Below are 18,073 nucleotides of genomic sequence, written 5' to 3'. Positions count from 1 at the left end.
CTTTGCCTCTGGAGCGGTGCCAGCAGGCGGCGGTGCGAGCACAGCCTTCCGGCGGGCCGTCCCCGGGGATGGGACCGGTCTCCGCCCCAGCCTGAAAGTGAGACTGTCACCTGAGGCGGCGCAGAGGAGCGGAAGTGGCTGCGGCGCCGGGCTCCCGGGAGCACCGGCCAGGTGCGCAGATGAATCACGGCCACCCACTGCGCCCGCACTTCGGGCTCTGGGCCCTAGGGCCAAACGCCGCCGACGCCTCGCTCCGGGGAAAAAAAATCTGGTCCAGGCGAGGCCGCTGCGGTGCAAAGCGAAACCCACCTGAAGGGGGGGGAGGGCGGGGAGCGGCCGCCGGCCGGGACGGAGCCCCCTCTGGAGCCGGCGCTTCGGACAGTTACCTAAGTCTTTCTGGGCCACCGCTCTGCCTGGGGAGGTACAGGCATCTGCGCTTTTCAGTGGGAAAATCAAAGCTCTCCGCAGCTTCCCGGAGTGCTACGCAAGGACTGAGTTAGGATCCCGAGCCCGGCGGTCTGACCCCAAATCCTCGCTGCTCACTCCCCCTCGCCCAGCGGCGCGTAGGGGACCTGCGGCTCCAAGCCCATCCCGAAGCAGACGTGTTCCCAGTGCCGATGTAGGCGGTGCGCACAAGAAGGCCGCCGCCCGGGCGAGAGATCCGCGCGAGAGGCGGGGGTGGGGAAGCGCCGTGACCGCTCCCCGGGCCGAGCGACCCGCCGGGACCTTCCGGAGCGGACGCTCGGAGCCCGGCCTTCCCGCCGGCGCCCGCGCTGATTGGCGCCCGCGGCGGCCCCGGCTCGCGCACCTGCCCAGCCCAGCCAATCGGGGCCGCGGGAATCGGGGCTGTCTTGGGGGGAGAGGGGGGTGCGTGGTGGGGGGGCAGAGGGGGAAGCTGATGCTGCCGGCTGGATGCTGAGCCGCTCTTCCCGCCGAGCTCCCGTCGGGCCCGCCCCACCCGGAGCCCCCTCGGCGCTGCGCCCCGCGCCCCGGGCCCCCTCGGCGCTGCGCTCCGGGCCCGCGCGCCTTAATGCGGCAGCTCCCACCCGGCGGCTCCGGGGCTCCGCTGCCTGAGACGCGCCCCGACGGCTCCCGGAGCGGCCTGCCGCCGCCGCCGCCGCCCCCCGCCGCCCGCCGCCCTCGCCCGGAGCCCAGCGCCCCTGCCTGCCCGGGGAGTGCGTGGGCCGGCCCGGGCCGGGGGCAGCCCCTCTGAGGCAGGATGTTCACGTCCAAGTCCAACTCGGTGTCGCCCTCGCCGTCCCTGGAGCAGGCGGACCCGGACGCGCTGGACATCAGCACCAAAGTGCAGCTGTACGGCGTGCTGTGGAAGCGGCCCTTCGGGCGGCCGTCCGCCAAGTGGTCCCGCCGGTGAGTGCGCCGCCCGCGCCCCTGGGCACCGCCCGGGCGGGGTCCGGGGCCTCGGGACCCTCTCCCATTCCCTTCCCTACCGCGCTGCCTCTCCCTTCCTCTGTGACCTTGGGCTCGCCCCCTTCCTCTGCAAGCTGGGTGCCTGGAAGTCGTGGGTCCCAGACTGTGTGGGTTCTCATCCTGCCCCCGGGGCTGGGGAGCTGGGCGGCCCCGCCGGCCGCGGGGGGGGGGGGGGGTGCTCTGTGGAAGGGGTTCAGGCTGGGTGCGGAGGGTGGTGTGGGCTGGAAGAGTTCGCGGCCGCGGTAAGAGCGGGCCGGGCCGGTTGGGCCAGGCTGCTGCGGGAGGAGTAGCTCCGTCTCCAGCCAAAGGCAGCCTCCTGGGACCCCACGGCCCATTCCGCCGCCTGCACAGCACCCTCCCCGCACAGCACCCTCCTCCGCACAGTACCCCTCCCCCGCACAGCACCCTCCCCCGCACAGCACCCTCCCCCGCACAGTACCCCTCCCACACAGCACCCTCCCCCGCACAGCACCCTCCCCCGGCCGCAGAGCGGGCTTGGAGGCGCCGCTGGGTGTCGGACCTCGCACCCTCTCCTACCCCCTACCCCGGCACACTGAGGGCGCTTCTGGAAGACTCAGGCAGGGAGGGCGGAAGGGCCGGGAGGATCTGTGCCCAGCCTAGATGAGCGGATGTTGGCAACCCCTCCAACTAGACATTGAAATAATCTTTAAAAATATTTTTATTGATTTCCGAGAGGAAGGGAGAGAGAGAGAGAGAGAGAGAGAGAGAGAGAGAGAGAGAGAGAGAGAGAGAGAGAGAGAGAGAAACATTCACGATGAGAGAGAATCATGGATCGGCTGCCTCCTGCAAGTCCCCCAACTGGGGATGGAGCCCACAACCCGGGCATGTGCCCTTGACCGGAATGGAACCTGGGACCTTTCAGTTCACAGGCCCACGCTCTATCCACTGAGCCAAACCGGCTAGGGCTGAAGTAATTTTTTTTTTTCTTTTAAAGTAAAACCTGGGCCGTGGGAAAAGAGATCCCAGCCCTGGCAGGTGTTTCTCAGTGGTTAGAGCGTAGGGGGTTCGTCCGGGGTTTGATTCCAGTCAAGGGCAGGTACCTAGGTTGTAGGTTCATCCCTGGCCTGGTTGGGGTCCTTGTGGAAGGCAACCAATCCATGGATCTCTCTCACATGGATGTTTCTCTCTCTTTTTCCTCTGTCTCCTCCCCTCCCCCTTCCACTCTCTCTAAAAATCACTGGGGGGAGGGGTTGATATTCTCGGATGAGGATAACAAGAGAGAGAGAGATTCCAGCACTTCAGGCAGAGAAGCTGGAACTGAAGGAGAGACTAAGCCGAGGGGAGGATCAAGTTGAGACTGAGGCGGTGTGGGGAGCGATGGATGGTTCCATCCTTCGGAAGGTGTGTGGGGGTCAGAGCAGCCTTAGTCTTTGGGCACTAGCTTCCTGGTCCCCAGCTCAGAGGCAGTAGCTGCTTTCCACTTAGGAATGGGCCTGAAAGGGATTGAAGGGAGGGGGAGCTCGCAGCCCTGAACTTGCAGGGAGCCCCCTGCGTTGGCTGGGAGCAGTGGGTCTTCTGGACAGTTCCCCCCTCAAGGCACCCTCAGATCTGAGATTCAGTATTGCAATGGCTTATAGATCTCGATCCTGCCAGGAGCCGAGGCGCGTGTCCAGATGCTCTTTCCCATCCCACACCCTGAGCTAATGTCCCCGGGACCGCCGGTCCTGGGGATGTGGTTGTGGGGGTTCTGATGTTCTATTTTGATGAATAATTTAATATTTCTACAAGACCACAGAACAAATGGAGCTGTGGGTGGTATTTCTCCATTTACCCATTTAACGTGGCTGGTTTCACACACACACACACACACACACACACACACCCACGCTTTTATTAGCCCTGCCAGGCTTCTCTCTGGGATTTAGTGGGATATAGGCTCCTTGAGTTCCTGCGAAGTTAAGCTTCTCTTTGATCCCCTAATTGGAGGCCTGGGGCAGCCTGGGGAGCATCTTGGGAGGGGCTTCCCGCATTGTGCTGTCTGAGCTATAGGTCCCATGGGGTCAGGTCAGGAGCAGCCTGTCTCTCCCAGGACTCTCCAGTGGGGGCAGAAAGGTGCTTGTAGGTTCAGATTCCATCAGCAGCCCGCCTCCCCGCCCTCTCTCTCCTGCCTCTGTGGCTCCAGGCGGCCAGCGCTCCTCCTGTGGGTCTGGCTGTTGTCCTTGGTATTGCTTCTTGGTCTTGTCATCCAAGACTTCTCCTGCTGGGCATTTCCACCTGATTTCATCCCTAGGAAATGTGAGGACCCTCAGGATGTGTCCCTGACCCCTCTTCACCCACGGTGTGGGGGGCTGGCTCCTGCACCAGAGTTGATTCCAGGGCTGGGCGGTGCCAGCGACAAGGCTCCTGGCTGAAAGCACAGTAGTGAGGCCAGGGAGGGCTTGGAGAGCTGGAGCACCCCCCACCCCAAGAATTTCCCTCAGCACCCCCACAGCCACTCAGAAACCATCTGGCCTGCGAATTCCAGAGCTGCCACTGTGCAGACGCCCCTTCCTCTGGGGCTCAGGAAAGAACTCACATCCCTCCTGCCCACTCTGGCCTGTGTCCATGGTCACACACATGGTTTAGGAGCCTTGGGTCAGCAACAGAGCCAACCAGAGAGAGTCTGGGGTGGGAGAAGCATGATGCCATGCTTAGACCCCTCCCTTCCCAGCAGAACCCCCTGGGCCCCAGGTCCCCATTTGTGAAATGGAGGCTCTAGACCTCAGCTAATCAGCGGCCACAGGAAGGCTTGGGAGGGGGCAGCTCAGGCCCTCACCGCAGAGCTGTGCCATTAGGGCGATCGATGCCCTCGCTGGGCCGCTGAGGGGAGGGGGCCTGGAAAGGCTCCTGGGCTCCATAAATAAGGGATGGGCAGGATGGAGCCAGCTGTGACCAGCTGGGTTTCATAAAACCTCTTCCGCTGAGGTCTGTCTCAGGGCCTCCAGTCCCTGCCACTGAAGCAGCCCTTCCCTTTCTGGGCTGGGAGGATGACCTTGAGCTAAAGGGCCAGCTTTCTTCCCTTGGGCAACAAGAGGAGAAAGGAATCAAAAACATTCCTTCTCTGCTGAGCGAAATAAGCCAGTCAATGAACGAAAAGCACCGCATGATCTCATTTATGGATAATAAAGAACATTATAAACTGATGAACAAAAAGATAGATACAGGGATAGTAAAGCAACAAACAGACTGTCAAATTACAGCGGGAAGGTTAGGGAGATATGGGGGAGATAAGAGGTCAACAGAAGGACTTGTATGCATGCATATAAGCATAACCAATGGTCACAAAACTCTGGGGGGTGAGGACATGTATGGGAGTGGGGGGGCAATGGCAAGATATGTACATATATAATACCTTAATAAAAAAATGAAAAAATATATATATATTACTTTGCAGAGATAGAGAATCAGGGAGAGGTGTTTAGAGGGTAAGGTTGATGGCTGACCTCCACTTACTCTGCTATTGGCAAAAACCTTGGCAGCTCAGAGGCAAGGAGGAAAGGACTGGAGCGTCTCAGGGTCAACCCCACGGAGGGCCGGTCCAGCACACAGGTGAACTCATCGGCATTCCTTGTCCCTCCTTCCCCCAGCGGGTCCTGCCTCCAGCCCAGCAGCTCCTCGCTCTTGTGTGGCATTGGTAGGTCCCTGCCTCGGGGAGCTGATTCACAGTATTCACTAAGTGCCAGGGAACCCTGGGGCCAGTGGCTGCACCCCCAGACACCCCGCCCATTCTGTTCCTTCTGCCTGGAACGCATCTTCCCCTCCCACTTACTCCCAAGATACTCCTATTCATTCTTCAAAACCCTCCTCTCAGCATTCCCTTGGCCAGACACCTAAACCATTCATTCCTGCTGGTCTGCACTCCTTCTGTATCTCATCCAAACGTATAGTGTCTCAGGGTATCAGGGTCACTGTCTTGGTGCTTTTAAATATATATATTATTGATTTTTTAAAAATATATTTTATTGATTTTTTACAGAGAGGAAGGGAGAGAGATGGAGAGCTAGAAACTCTATGAAAGAAACATTGACCAGCTGCTCTCGCACACCCCCTACCGGGGATGTGCCCGCAACCAAGGTACATGCCTTTGACCAGAATCAAACCTGGGACCCTTCCGTCGCAGACCGACGCTTTACCACTGAGCCAAACCGGTTTCGGCAATATATTTTATTGATTTATAAGGGAGAGGGAGAGAGAGTGAGAAACATTGATGAGAGAGAAATATTAATCAGCTGCCTCCTGCACACCCCCTACTGGGGATGTGCCCACAACCAAGGTACAAGCCCTTGATCAGAATCGAACCTGAGACCCTTGAGTCCGCAGGCCAATGCTCTACCCACTGAACCAAACCAGTTAGGGCTGTCTTGGTGCTTTTATTATGCCACCAGGTACTTGGTGTTTTCCAGTGCCTTTGGGTATCCTGGTTCTTTACAGTCTTGCAGTAAACATTTAAATTGCCCAGCTCCCCACTTACCAGCTGTGTGATGTGGAGCATATTTCTTAACTTCTCTGTGCTCAGTACCTCTCCCAGGCCACGTGAGGAATGAATGAGTTAACGTGCATAATGATGCTACGAGAACAGGGCCTGGCACAAAGAAAGAGCTCGATAAACATCAGTTACTTTTTAGATTGTTGATTTCTATTCTCTCTCTCTCCCTCACTTGACCATAAGCTCCTCAAGGGCAGGGAATCCTCAAGCCCTAGGGCCTAGCATAGCACCTGGCTGTCCCATGTGGTTCCTTCATGCTCTCTGACCAGAAGTCACAGCAGTGCCAGGGGATGAGGAGGACCAGGCATCACCGAGCACAACACAGGGGACCTGGGCTTGTCAGCAGACCGAGGTCCCAGTTTGCCTCTTACTTTTGCTTAATCTCTCTGTGCCTCTCTGTTTCCTCATCAGTAAAACCTGAAAACAAGTATCTCCATCTTCAGAGTTATTGTGAGAGATTTACGTAAGGTAATGTCATAAAGCACTTAGCAAAGTGTGTGTCTTGGCACCTGTAAACGTTCCTTAATCTAGAGGTGAAAATACTATTTTTTAAGACTAGAGAGGGGAGGTAGTCAATGTTGACACGGACCCCTTACCTCCCTCACACTCTCCACCCTTCACCACAGCCCCGGGGGGCAGACAAGGAGGGTCCTAAGGGCTGGGGCTCAGACAGAGCCTTGCCCAGGCCTGGAGTTGGGCAGGCAAAGTGCTGTGTGTTTGGGGACAGGAAGCTGGCCAGCGGAGCTGGAGCCAAGAGCTCCCGCCGGTAGGAACTGTGTGCGCTCAAATGAGAAAGGTCAGGGGAGGCTGCCGCAGACACTGAGCCTAGTAATAATGAACATTAATAGTCCTGATAAAAGTCAGAGGTATTGAATATTTACCATACGTCACGCAGTGTTCTGAGACTTTATGTGAACAAGCTCCTTTAATTATTTGGACAATGCTAAGAGCATTAGGTACTGTTGTTATCCTCAAATGACACTGAGGGACCTGAGGCCCAGGGAGATGAGGTGACTTGCCCTGGCCACACTGCCGATAAGTGGCAGAGCTCTGGTCCTGACTACCCCAGCTCTGGTACCGACCGCCTCTGGTCCATCAGTTTCTTGCCCAGGTACCTACCTGAGGGAGGAAGCAGACTGTGATGGTGGAGCAGGAGCGGGGACTCTTGCCGTGGGTTCCAATCTCAGCTCCATCTCTGCCCTAGCTGTATGACCTTGCACACAATCCTTAACCTCTAAGCCTCAGTTTTCTCCTCTGTAAAATGGGAACAAAAAGCCCTACCTCCCAAGAGAGTTACATAGATCAAATAGTCTGATCCTTGTAGAGCACTTTGCAGGCAGCCGGCACAGGAGAACACCTAAATCTACGATGACTATCTCCAGCGCTTGCACAGCCAGCCCAGCTCTGCAGGGCCCGTTCGTTAAATCAATGAGTGACTCTTCCCCATGAGACAGAGATTTGCGCCCCCATTTTATAGAGGAGCTGGGAAAGGATGACTCGGCCAGCCTGGGAGCTTGCCTGAAGCCACGGCTGGAGGGAAAGAGATCATTGGACTCCGAGCCCTTGTTCTCTCTCTGCCTATGTGTCTAGTGATCGTCTGCCTGCCACCCCCAACCCAAGTCCCTGGCACGGTGCTCTGCTCTGAGTGGGGAGGAAGTCGGGAAAGCAAGAAGGTATTTGTATTCATAACAAAATACCATAGACGTCAGCATCTGTTAAACTGTTCCATTAAACCACAGAAATGCATTTCCTCGCTGTTCTGGAGGCTGGAAGTCCAAACCAGCCAAGTCAGGCTCTGGTAGGGATCCGCTTCCTGGTTGCAGACATCTGCCTTCGCACTGTCTTCATGTGACAGAGAAAGACAGAATGCTTCCTCTTCTTTATTTAATTTTTTTGTTAATCCTCACCTGGTACGTTTCCATTGATTGTTAGAGAGACAGAAAGAGAGAAGCATTGATTGGTTGCCTCTGGCATGTGCCCCAGACCAGGGCTGAGGATCGAGCATGCAGCCCAGGTACATGCCCTTGACCTGGATCAAACCCAGGACCTTCAGGCCTGGGCCTAGGCTCTATCCACTGAGCCACTCAGCCCTGTCTAGAGCCTCTGCAGGTTGGCGGAGTGATAAGCACAATCTCATGTGAGCCTCACAATGATCAGATGAGGTTGGTATTATTGCGCCCCTCCCCGCCCCCCATTCTACAGGCAAATAAACTGAAGCTGGCCCGGAGCAGCGGCTGCCAGGCTGGGAGCGGCCAGGCCCAGAGCAGCCGGGTCGGGTGCGGCCAGGCCCGGAGCAGCAGCAGCCAAATCCAGAGCAACTAGATCGGGAGCGGCAGTGGCCAGACCCGGAGCAGCTGGCTGTGGAACGAACCAGAGCAACAGAGGCCAGGCCCGGAGCAGCCAGGCCCGGAACAGCTCGCTCCTCGCCTGCCCCTGCCCCACAGCTGCCTCTCAGACATGGCTGGAAACTTTTGCGGGAACTTGAGGGTCTGCTGAATCAAGTGATGAAGGCTTAGATCTGGATTGTTGAGTTAGTATAGCACTGGGGTGTTGATCTGTGAGTGCCTTGGGTGGGGCCTGGATGAGGCTGGTTGACCTATTTGGAAATGTCTTTTGTGTGAAGTGTATCATTGGGCATGTGGAGGTATTATTGATATGAGAAAATGCTAAGTAACTGATTTATTATACTATCTGAAAAGGGATTTACTATCGGGGAAAGGGAGGGAGGAAGAGACTGAACATAAACTGTGCACCTATGGATGAGGACAATGGGGGATGGGGAGGGGGCGGAGGGTGGGGTGGAAACCTGGTGGAGAGGGGAAGAAATGAGGAACCTTTGTAATAATATGAACAATAAAGATTGATAAAAATAAATAAATAAATAAATAAATAAATAAGTAAGTAAACTGAAGCTCAGAGGGTGAACTTACTTGCCTAGGCCACCCTCCCCTCCCCCCGCTGGGAAATGGCAGTTCTGTGTGATGCCAAACCTGTGTTCTTAATGACTGTGACGGTCCCTAGAAATATCTGTCAGCTCACAGGACTGAGGGGCATAGCCTGCCCTCCAGGAGCCCAACATGGTCCTCAGGACAAGATGGGCACACAGGGTGTGGCAGGCGCTCGAAGTGCCAGTGCGCAGCCCAGTCAGCAAGTGCAGAAGGAGCTCAGACGGCAGGGCGGGCTGGGCTGGCCACCAGGGCGAGGGGTTCAGCCAGATGAAGAGCGAGAGGGAGGGCACTCCAGGGAGAAGTGCTTGGTCTTTGCAGGATCCTGCAGGACATAGTGAGGTGGGAAGCCGTGAGCTCATTGTCTGGCTGAGCGGAGAGACTGAAGGGCAAGAGCTGAGAATGGACAAGGGTCAGGTGCTGGAGGCCCCAGAATGTTCTCGCCATCCTGCAGAGGGTGGTATTCACGAGCTCTTTCCCCACTAAGGGGGGAAAAGGAGACCTCTGAGGTTCACAGCTCCATGTGGTGTCTGGCTGGGCCGGGAGGGTCAGTGCAAATAGAGAACAGGGGTGGGCGTGAGACACACCAGAGGACAAAGCCTGCTTCGCTTTCCTAGGGGAGGCCAGGTGGCAGCTGTCAGAGATCTCAGAAAGATCCCAGGGTTGGGGGGATCTTCAGAGATTCGCTGACCTCATCATGCCCACCAGCACCTTTCCGAGCTCCTCACAAGAGGAGTGCTGGTCATTGGTTAGCAGCGGGCTCTCGTGGGGTGGAACAGTGCTTTGTAGCGTCTGATGATTTTCCTGGTGTAAAACACGCCCACGGTGACTGGTATCAAGTTACCAGCACAACGTCACTGAACTCAGAGCAGAGGAGAGTCACACATGCCCATCTGAGCATGCTCCAGCTGACCACTGCTCCCAGCTCTCCCAGGCCCATCACGTCACCAGTGGCGTTAGCAGGGACCCTGGGGGGAAGGGGCCAGCCACCCTGAGTGTCCCTGAGCCCTGGGGCTTAAAGGCCCAGGGGGATCATCTTATCTTAGCTCCAGGCATTAGTCCTACAGGGTCCCCAGGTGGGTGCAAGAGCTCCAGATACGGGCATCCAGGCTGTGGTCTCCCCAACGGTCAGAAAGCACCAGGGGCCCAGAGACCCTGCGTTAGACCCGAGTCCCAGAAGGAGGCTGTGGAGCGAAGGGTCCCAGTGCATAGGTGACGTGCAGACTGCAGGCCTGGCCCCAGAGCGTGGTTCCCACAGTCATTTGCTCCCCAGCCTTCATGATCACTTGTCATAGGATCCGTCTTGGAATCTTGTGTCTTCTTCTCCCCGCCCCCGCCACCTTTTTTCTGCCCCTCCTAAGATGGACCCTAAGGGACTTGAGACAATGGCTCCAGAGGCTGAGGGTGCCCATGAGGAAGCACCACAGGTGCCCTCCGGTGCTGAGGGTGGCGGCTCAGGAGGGATGGAGGAGCCAGCCCTGAGGGCCTCCCACTTCAGCTGCCCGCTGGCGTGAGGATTGTGCTGCCTGGGGCAGCAGGCAGCTGGCCAGCCGAGGCCTCTGTCCAGATGTGGAACGGAGTTGGCGAGGTTGAGCCGTGGTAGCCCCCTGGGCTCCCCGTGTGAGTGCGGCGCCCCCAAGGACGCTCTTGTTGTCCCAGGAAACCTCACCCTCCTCTCCCCGGTGTCCCTCTTTCTCCACCACCTGCTGCAGGTTCTTCATCATCAAAGAGAGCTTCCTTCTTTACTACTCGGAAAGTGAGAAAAAGAGCTTTGAAACCAATAGACACTTCAATATACATCCTAAGGTGAGGGGCCTCTCCCCGGGGCCACAGCGGGGAGGGCCCAGGGGAACATGGAGGGAGGGTGTTCTGTGAGGGTGGAGGACTGTGGTCTCACAGAGTCTAAAGAACAAATCCTTCTTGGGGCACAAGATCCCCCCTGCCCGTCCTCGGCTGGGCCCCCAACCTCCTGTGCCCAGGAGCCTGCCCCGCCCTGCCCCTCCTTCTGGAAGAGTCCTTGTCTGGCTCCCGGCCTGGGCCCTCAGCAGGACCTGGCTTTGGCTAAGGGCTCCCACAGGCCTTGAGTGACCTGACCTGGGCTGGGCTGGGTGGGGTGAGAGCTGCCTGTTCCGGTTCTTTCTCAGGGCGTCATCCCCCTGGGGGGCTGCCTGGTGGAGGCCAAGGAGGAGCCCAGCATGCCCTATGCCATGAAAATCTCCCACCAGGACTTCCATGTGAGTAAAGCTCTCATCTCAGCCTGGGCTCAGCCGGGACAGAGCGGCTTCTCTGGGATCCTCAGGTGCCTGGGGGCCACCCCTCCATTGGCCTGGCCTGGCACGGGGGGAATGGGGGTCAGTGCCATAGGATTTCGGGGTGCGGGGAGCAGCCCTGGGCCTGCAGAGGCCTGGGGCAGCCTCCGTGTCCTCAGAGCGGCCTTCTCTCAGGTGCACCGGGGCCCCTCTTCCTGGCAGGGGAACATCTTGCTGGCAGCGGAGTCTGAGTTTGAGCAGGCGCAGTGGCTGGAGATGCTGCAGGAGTCGGGGAAGGTGTAAGTGCTCCCCGCAGGAGGGCAGCCTGAGATCCGAAAGGGGAAGGGAGGGGGTGGGCTGGACTGACCCTGCTCTCTCTCTCTCTCTCTCTCTCTCTCTCTCTCTCTCTCTCTCTCTCTCTCTCTCTCTCTGCTGGGGTCCCGGCGGGCACTGGGGGCCCCAGGAGAGGGCAGGGTGGGGAGGAAAAGGTCTGGGCCTCCTTGAGGACAGGGCTGTGGGAGTTGGTTAGGGTGGGCAAGAGCATCTGTAGTGGTCTCCTAAGTGAGCTTTGAGCAAAGGGAGCTTTGCTTGCCTAGGGTCACAGGTGGCAGACGTGGACTCCATTTGTCTCCCGTTCTCAGAGTGAATCCAGCGTCACTCGTAGGACTTGGCTGCCTCCCAACCCCCGCTCAGCTCCCCAGGCCCACTATGAATCCTAGCACAGACAGAGCTTTGCAAATCGGGGTCCACATCACAGAAACCTCCAGCCCAACACAGTCCATTCGCACGTAAACCCTGGTCCTGGCACCTGCCTGTTCGAGCTGAGTCATGCTTTCAGTTCAACCAATAACACTGAGTGCGTGCCCCGCGCCAGGCCCTGCGCCGGGCGGTGGGCCTTCAGTGCTGTAGAGAGCAGCCAGGAAGCAATCTCTTCTTTGCTCCCAAAGTGCTGCTGTCCCGGCCCTCGGTGGCCCACTTTGCAGGCTGGGCCAGCCTCCAGGGATTGAAACCGATCCAGGCTGGTGGCCCGCCCAGAGCCCGGGGAGCCAGGGTGGATGAGAGCTGGGATTTGGGGAGGAGGGACAGGCGAGCACAGAACACGCACATTCTCTTTCTCCTCCAGCCTTCCGTGTTCACGATTTTGTGTTTCTTCCTCTCCTCTCCTCTGTCCCATCTGCCCTCCCTCCCCAGGACTTGGAAGAACGCCCAGCTGGGAGAGGCCATGATCAGGAGCCTGGAGGCCCAGGGGCTGCAGTTGGCCAAGGAGAAGCAGGAGTATCTAGGTTGGCTGGAGGGACGGGCTGGGCTGACACTCCCTGATGGCAGCACTTCAGGGCCAGGGGCTGTGGGAGGTCCCAGGGGGGAGTCTTGAGTGGGGCTTCGCAGGCTCCGAGGAGCCAGACACCAGCTTGGAGCCTGGAGAGTTTACTAATCAATGTCCTGTTGGCCAGCATGACAGGGGGCAGGCAGGACAGCCTGGTGGTTTGGGGCCTGGGCTCCGGGCCCAGCTTTGTCGCTTATCGACCAGCTGTGTATGTCTTCCGGCAGCACAGCCTCTCTAAGCCTCAATTTCCTCATCCTTAAGATGGAGACAGAAAGAATCCCAGGCTGTTGGAGGTGCTGTGGGGGTGGGTTACATGAGAAAATGCCTGTCGGCACTGCGTCAGGTGCGCAGCAAAGGCTCCATAAACGGAGTCCATGTTGTTGCCTTGGCCTGGACCCCGGGTCCCGGGCTTGCCTCCAGCTCCCACACCCCAGCCTGCTTTAAACCTGACCACAGGGTCCCTGGCCCTTGTGCCCTGACTGGCTGGTTAGCATACTGCTTGGGAAAGAAGAAGTTGAGTCTGAGGTTGGATCCTTCGCCTGGGACCCTCTGCCTTGCCGCCTCCTTAGACACTTGGGCTCCAGCACTGGGGTTCCCCTCTGCCTGCTCCAAACACCCACCACGCCCCAGGAACGCCCTTCCCCACGAGGCAGACACTAGTGCAGAGGGCGTGCCGAAACCCTCTCGAGCTTCCAAGGACAAGGCTGCCCTTGGGAATGCACGATGCAGGGACAGTGACGGGAAGGTGGGCCGCAGCTCCCACCCCAGGAGCTGGCCCCACCTCCGGCCGGGCTGGTGCGGCTGCGCTGGCCGCTTCCTTGGGAGATGCCGGGGGTGACAGAGGTGGCCGCGGCATCAGCCACTCGGGACCGCGTCTGGAGGGGGCTTTTCCTGAGAGTGTGTGTGTATGTGTGCTCACTTTGGCAGACAAGCTGATGGAGGAGACCGAGGAACTCTGCCTGCAGAGGGAGCAGAGAGAGGTAGGCGCCCGTGGAGGCCGCTCAGAATTGCCGCCCTTTCCTCCCCTCCCCCCCTCCGTGACCCCTGAACAGCCAAGGTGTTCTGGCTCATGCTTCTGGCATTCAGGAGTGATGCGGGGAGCTGTGCACCCAGAGAACTGTCTGGAGAATCTGACCGGCCCCGCAGGGAGGCCGGCGAGAGGACGGTGCTTGGAAGCTGCCGTAGCTTCTTGGCAGGCAGTGTACTAACGAGTTATGTCTTCCGGTGAAGGCCTGGAGAGGAAAGTAGAGGGGTAGGTGACCACCTAGAGAAAAAGCCATCCCCAATTTTATTTATTTATTTTTATTTATTTATTTAAAAATATATTTTATCGATTTTTTACAGAGAGGAAGGGAGAGAGATAGAGAGCTAGAAACGGCTACCAGCTGCCTCTTGCACACCCCCTACTGGGGATGTGCCCGCAACCCAGGTACATGCCCTTGACCGGAATCGAACCTGGGACCTTTCAGTCCTCAGACCGACGCTCTACCACTGAGCCAAACCGGTTTCAGCCATCCCCAATTTTATTAGCTGTGTTGGTAGGTAATGAGCTGTTTGCCGCTGACGATATTCACAGGAGGCTGGGGTGGCCTCTGTTAGGGGGTTTCTGGCACCTTAAGAGTGATTGGGTTGGATGATCTCAGGGACTCCTTCATTTAGAGAAATGTCGATGATACAAGTCCGGAGGGGACCAAGCATTGGCTTGAGGCAGCTTTATGGGGTTAAGGAGGCCCTTGCTTCATTTCAGGGTGGGGAGCCGGTAAAGTCCACTTCATTTGGAATCTCCGTGCATCATTGGGCCTTGCTTGTTCTGAGGAATCATTTCTTCCCCCCGGAAGGCAGAGTAAGGTAGTGGTTAGCAGCCAGGTTGGCTGTGTATTGAATCTTCATCACTTCTAGCTGTGTGACTTTGGGCCAGTTACCTAACCTCTCTGAGCATCAATATTCTCACATGAGCAATGGGGGATAATAGCCCAGCTGGCATAGCGCAATGGTTGATCATCAACCTGTGAACCAGGAGGTCACAGTTCAATTCCCAGTCAGGAAACATGCCTAGGTTTCGAGCTTGATCCCCAGAATAGGGTGTGTAGTAGGCAGCCGATCAATTATTCTCTCTCTTCATTAATGTTTCTATCTCTCCCTCTCCCTTCCTCTCTGAAATCAATAAAAATATATTAAAAAACAAAGTAAAACAATGGGGATGATAATTGAACTGATCTTATTAGGGATGTAGTGAGGATGAAGTGAGATGTTAAATATAAAAACTTGGTACATTGTCTGGCCTGAGTAGCTCGGCTGATTGAGCATCATTCTGTGCCCTGAAAGGGACATGTACAAAGGCAACCAATCAATGTTTCTCACATCAATGTTCCTCTCTCTCCTCCTCTCTCTCTCTTTCCCTTCCTCTCTCTAAGCTTGTGCTCAGTGAGGATTAAAAATAATGATGATGATGTTTGGCACATAATGTGTGCTTAGTGAATATCTGTGTTCGTTAGTATTACAGTCAGTTGTTACTAATTATGGGCCCATCTTGCACGTGAATTGCCTGTGGCCCAGCACTGCAGGGTGGCTTGCCCAGAGAACCCACAGAGGGAGGCCACTTCTCTCTGCCCAGGTGCTTCTCCTGGTCCTCTCCCAGGCCAGTCACAGGGCCGGGCCATCAGCCCTGGCTCTGCCTGACTCTTGACCTGACTCTTGCTTACTCCTCACCCTTCCCAGCCACCCCTTACTGGTCTCTGAAACAGGCCATACAGTCATGTCCCACAGTACCCCAGACATTCCCAGTGCCTGGCCCAGGCTGAGTGCTTCATAAATGTGTGTGGAGTGACTCAGTGAATGAAAAATTTTTTAACTTTAAATTTTTTTATTTCTCAATTACAGTTGACATACAATATTACACTAGTTTCAGGGTACAACCCAGTGATTAGACATTATGTAACTAAGTGATTACCCCAATAAATCTAGTACCCTTTCAACACCACACATACTTATTATAAGATTATTAACTATATTTTCTCTGCTGTACTTTATATCCCTGTGATCATTATGTAACTACCAATTCATACTTCTCTTTAAAAACAACAACAACATATTTCTTTATTGATTTCAGAGAGGAAGGGAAAAGAGAGAGAGAGAGACGTCAATGATGTGAGAGAATCATTGATTGGCTGCCTCCTGCACTCCCCCTACTGGGGATCAAGCCCACAACCCAGGCACGTGCCCTTGGCTGGAACTGAACCTGGGACCCTTCAGTCCGCAGGCTGACGCTCTATCCACTGAGCCAAGCTGGCTAGGGCCCAATTTGTACTTCTTAATCCCTTCACCTTTTCACCCATGTCCATAACATGCTCCCATTTGGCAACCGTCAAAGTGTTCTCTGCACCTACTGGTATGAGTTTGTTTCCATTCTGCTTTTTTTTTGTTTTATTTTTAGATTCCACATATGAGTGAAATTGTATGGCATTTGTCTTCCTCTGTCTGACTTACTTTTCACTCAGCACAATAACCTATAGGTCCATCCATGTTGTTGCAAATGGCAAGATTTTGTTCTTTTTTATGGCTGAATCATATTCCACTGTATATGTACACCACTTAATTATCCAATCATCTATTGATGAACACTTAGGCTCCTTCCATAACTTGGCTTTTGTAAATAACGCTGCAGTGAACATATGGATATATATCTTTTTGATTTAGTGTTTGGGGTTTCTTTGGATACACACCCAGAGGTGGAATTGCTGGATCCTCCTTTGTCTCTGCCTTAAAGTCTATTTTGTCTGGTATAAATGTTGCTACCACAGCTGTTTGTTTATTTCCATTTTCATGTAATATACTTTTCTATCCCTTTACTTTCAGTCTGTGTATATTTTTCAATCTGAAGTGAGTCTCTTGTAGACAGCATATGTAAGGGTCTTGTTTTATTATCCATTCAGCCTCTATCAGTATACATCTTTTGGTTGGAGCATTTAATTCATTTGCATTTAAAGTAGTTGATAGCTATGTATTTATTATCATTTTATTGTGCATATTTTTATCTTTTTTTTTGTTCTTCTTAAAGAAGATCCTTTAACAATGAATGAACATTTTTTATTTTTGTAATTTTACATTACATCTTGACTAATCCAGTAGGACAATTCACCCTCATTTTTCTTCCAAAAATTTATCAGCTATTCTTGCCCATTTATTTTTTCAGCTGGACTTCAGAATCATGTTGTCAATTAACAACGGTAAAAAAAAAATCCAAATCCGCCCTGGCCAATGTGGCTCAATGGTAGAGCATAACTTGTGCTCTGAAGGGTCACAGGTTCGATCCCCTACCCTGCTTAGGGCAGGTGCAACCAAATTAATGTGTCTCTCTCCCACTGAGATTTCTTTCTCTCTCTCTCTCTTTCTCTCTCTATCTTCCCCTCCCTCCCTTCCACTCTCTCCAAAAAAATCAATGGAAAAATATCCTCAGGTAAGGATTAAAGAAAAAAAAAAATCCAAACAAAACTCCCAAACCAAAACCTGCGGAGGCTTTGTGTTAGGAGCGCATGGGTTTGAGGACTGGCATGGCGACAGCAGCGGGCGGGCCTCCGTGTCTCCAGGTTCTCATTCTAGGTTCCTCTGTTGAGGTTTCCCAGCCGTTCTGTACATTTTGAGAAGTGAGACTTCCGGTGGATTGTCAGTAACTTAACGACAGATAACTCAGGAAGCCAGGGGATGGGATGGAGTGACAGACACAGCCACTGGCAGGGAGAAGCCAGACTTATCCATCAGAGAGGCTAAATCTGGGGCAGCAGTCAGCCGCAGGAAAATTTAGACACTCTATCTAGGTCTTTAGCCAGGAAATGAGGGCAGTGGGGCCCACTGCACACAGGCCTCGCTTAAAGCCATAGCACGCCGAAGGAGGGAAGCCTATCAGCTGGGAACCCCTGGGTTTTGGGTACAGAATGTGAGTGAACCAGCTGGTTCCCGAGGTGAAGGCTGCTCTGGGCAGGCTGGAGGGAGAGGACTGTGCTGTGCCCAGGCTTGCAGTCCAGGTCAGCTGCCTGCTCCAGATCAGGAATAGAACTCATGGAGTCCTTCTGTCAAGGTGTTTTCCTTCCTTCACTTAATCATCCATAGAATGGATCTGCCTGTCCCCTGCACTTTCCCCTGCCCACCCCAGGTCATGGAGATTGTCTGGGTGTGCCTTGTGCCACTTGGAAAGGCATTGGGACAATGGCCCAGAGGTGAGATGGAGATTCTCTGGTCTCTGAGAGGCTGCTTGGCCTAAAGGTGTGGGATCAGGAGACCCAGATTCTAGGTGTGTGTGTGTGTGTGTTTGTTTGTTTTGTTTTGTTTATATTTGTATTGATTTTAGAGAGCCAGGAAGAGGAATAGAGAGATTGAAACATCAGTGATGAGAGAGATTCATTAATCAGCTGCCTCCTGTATTCCCTACACTGGGGATCGAGCTCACATCCCGGGCATGTGCCCTGACCAGGAATCAAACCGTGACCTCCTGGTTCATAGGTTGGAACTCAACCACTGAGCCATGCCATCGAGTTTCAACTCTACCACTGACTGAATAGCCTGGGACTAGTTAGTCTTTCGGACCTTCAGTTTCTCCCATCTGCGATGATCTGATAACAGTAATGGCTATGCTACCTAGATCCTG

General features: G+C 55.0%; 1 protein-coding gene across 2 annotated transcripts in view; it reads left to right on the top strand.

Annotated features, from left to right (window-relative positions):
- The first annotated feature begins 670 nt into the window (after positions 1–670).
- Positions 671–18,073, top strand: part of PLEKHD1 (pleckstrin homology and coiled-coil domain containing D1) — a 29,337-nt gene continuing 11,934 nt past the window's right edge. Inside the window, exons 1-6 of one of the 2 annotated variants that reach the window (XM_045579318.1) lie at positions 671–1,368; positions 10,572–10,665; positions 11,004–11,093; positions 11,331–11,407; positions 12,300–12,391; positions 13,360–13,412. In XM_045579318.1, the coding sequence (XP_045435274.1) occupies positions 1,220–1,368; positions 10,572–10,665; positions 11,004–11,093; positions 11,331–11,407; positions 12,300–12,391; positions 13,360–13,412 (555 nt within the window). In that variant the 5' untranslated portion in view covers positions 671–1,219. Of the gene's footprint in view, positions 1,369–10,571; positions 10,666–11,003; positions 11,094–11,303; positions 11,408–12,299; positions 12,392–13,359; positions 13,413–18,073 lie in introns of both variants that reach the window. The other variant, XM_045579317.1, reaches the window with a different exon arrangement.

This window comes from Pipistrellus kuhlii, unplaced genomic scaffold (genome assembly GCF_014108245.1).
Source record: "Pipistrellus kuhlii isolate mPipKuh1 unplaced genomic scaffold, mPipKuh1.p scaffold_m20_p_1, whole genome shotgun sequence".
Classification (NCBI taxonomy): domain Eukaryota; kingdom Metazoa; phylum Chordata; class Mammalia; order Chiroptera; family Vespertilionidae; genus Pipistrellus; species Pipistrellus kuhlii.
Note: the sequence above shows the minus strand (reverse complement) of the source record. Positions and strands in the feature narration are given on the sequence as shown.